Genomic DNA, 2,479 nt, shown 5'->3' on the forward strand with positions numbered 1-2,479 from the left:
TCTGCTCCCTCGGATATAGTTCTTACTTGCGAGTATGATGTACACAAGAGTTGGTAAGATTAATTCTTTATTTATTGCAGAAGTGAAAAGCGACCTTCGATTGCCGAGAAGGAAGATATCAGCCTTTCCTTTCTCTGCGTGAGTCTTCCTCCTCTCTGCTCTGGAACGGCTTCACTGCTCGCCACGTCGCTGCAACATGGTCCTTGTTGAAGGCCCTTTTGGGGTGCCGCCTTTAGGGAGTACGTATTTTTGATCAGTGGCCTGTTGGCAGGTGGCCAGTCGGTTGGTAGGTTTTGAGCCGTGCTTTATTATGAAAATGAAGCTTACTTTTTGTGTGCAAAGAACATGTCCTCCTTTATGAGTATTGAGCTCTCGTCAATGCTCATTCCCAACAGGACAACACCATACGGTTAATATGTTACCTCTGGGATCAAATATGCCTGAATAAACTAGACCGCCTCAGGGAGACGTCTTTGTGTTGTTTGGAAGAGGTGGACCGCCTGCAGCCTCTCCTTTCCACACTTCCATCACAGCAAGTGTTTCCCTCCCCAGGTAGCGCTGTCGCCCTGGGCCCCGCGAGCGACTGGGAGCAGGAGCAGGAGCGGGAGCAGGTGGCGAGGACCCAATTCATCGCGTATGGCGTGGTCGCGCCCATCACGGTCGCCGTGGGCATCGTCGGCAATCTCCTCACCATCGCCCTCCTTCGCCAGCCGCAGTTCAGAGGTCAGGCTCGCGGGCGGGGTGGCCCGGGGCGCGGGGGCACACATGTCCCGATGTATACGAATGCTTTTGGCGATCTCGCTCGCTGCTCTGATACATATCAGCCATATTCTCCTGATGGAGGTGTGGGGAGATATGTGTATATTCGATTATAATACACATCAAATACTGGTTATACTGTAAATAGTAAGAAATACGACGTAGTGATGTCTATGTTGTTGCTTAGACAACATATGTGTTATTGCATTAATCTACCTCTCCCATTTCCCCTGCCCTTCACTCCCCAGGGGTGACATTCACCTACTTCCTAGTGCTTGCTCTGAGTGACCTGCTCTCCCTCTGCATGGTCGTGTCCATGATAGTGAATTACCAGCAAGAGGAGACGCGTTTCTTCTCCACGGCCGTGTGGTACGCGCACTTCGCGCTGTTTATGATCAACGTGCCCATGAGCGTCTCCGTGCTGGTCGTGGTGTGCATCACAGTGGACCGCTTCTACTCGGTGTGTCGCCCCACGCACTTCGCGGCCATTCACACGGAACGCTGTGCTAGGCTAGCCATCGCAGGCTCAGTTGCCTTTGCAGTCCTGGTGTGGCTGCCCATGTGCTTCCTCATGCACCCGGTGGAGTGCGTCGAGCCTTCGTGCAGTCCCCCCGATAACCGGACGTGGTGGGCGGTGCGCTTCAACTCAGAGCTTTTCCCCGAGGACTGGTATCGCCCATACGCGTGGGTGAGGCAGGTCTTGCTTTCCTTCATACCCATCATCCTTCTGGTCGTCCTCAACGCCCTCACCTTGAGAGGCTTTCTGCGGCTGCGGACCAGGAGGAACGAGATGGCCAGGAGCTCCGCAAGCGGCAGCCTGCAGCTCACAGTCTCGCCCAATGCGGAGGGAAGGCACCGCAAGGAGCAGCACATCATCCCGCTGCTGGTGGCCGTCATGATCACATTCAGCGCGACCATGCTGCCCTCGGGGATAGTCGACGCAATGCATACGGACGACCCTGAGGATGAGGCGACGTACGAGGTCTTCAGAGCCGTGGGAAATAATCTCGAAATCCTCAGCCATGCACTCAATTTCTACATGTATATCCTGTGCAGTAGGACCGTCAGAGTGGCGCTGAAGAACATCTGTCGGCGCCGCCGGCAGGTCTCCCTCGCCAGAGCCTCCGTGTCAAGGGTGTTGATTGCGGTCCAACAACTGGCCAAGAGTCACGGGAGAGGAAAGACGTCCTCCACCGAGCCCACAGGTACCGTAGGATTTGCTGACACCGAAGAGGGGAGGCGGCGAGAGAATGAGACTCCTCAGGCTGTTGCTGCAGAGACAGCGTCAGAGAGAAACCTGGCACGGACAGTGTGATTATGGGAGGACATCTTTCAGTAGGAAGAACATCGCAAGCAGTGAGGTAGATCGTACGGAGCGCTTCGCAGGCATCAGAGCCGCCCTAGGAGTTCACATCCCCTCAGACAATGGAGCCGGATCCCCATGCTTATGACGCAGAGGGAGTGAAGGCAGGAAACAGATCCTCCTTGATCCTTGGCTAGGACGCCCTCGAGCGCCACAGTGGCAGCTTTCCTCGTTTCCAAACTAATCCCGGGAATTCGTCTTGGTGAACGCTGGCAACGTCTGTCTCCTTTCTATTTAAAGCGGTCAACGTGAACAGGTAGCAGTGCGAGAAACAGTGATACAGATACATAGGCACACATGGGTGTATGTGCATAACTGACTATATGTACACTATCATGCTGCTTTAATGTAAAATAT

The 2,479-nt window shown here is 54.3% G+C and overlaps 1 protein-coding gene across 3 annotated transcripts in view; it reads left to right on the forward strand.

Annotated features, from left to right (window-relative positions):
- Positions 1 to 2,479, forward strand: part of LOC119585869 (probable G-protein coupled receptor AH9.1) — a 6,035-nt gene extending 3,556 nt beyond the window's left edge. For all 3 annotated transcript variants that reach the window (XM_037934599.1, XM_037934601.1, XM_037934600.1), the window contains exons 2-4: positions 81 to 239; positions 553 to 723; positions 1,008 to 2,479. In XM_037934599.1, coding sequence (XP_037790527.1) covers positions 197 to 239; positions 553 to 723; positions 1,008 to 2,074 — 1,281 coding nt within the window. In that variant the 5' untranslated portion in view covers positions 81 to 196 and the 3' untranslated portion in view covers positions 2,075 to 2,479. The remainder of the gene's footprint in view (positions 1 to 80; positions 240 to 552; positions 724 to 1,007) is intronic.

This window comes from Penaeus monodon, chromosome 20, assembly GCF_015228065.2.
Source record: "Penaeus monodon isolate SGIC_2016 chromosome 20, NSTDA_Pmon_1, whole genome shotgun sequence".
Taxonomy (NCBI): Eukaryota; Metazoa; Arthropoda; class Malacostraca; order Decapoda; family Penaeidae; genus Penaeus; species Penaeus monodon.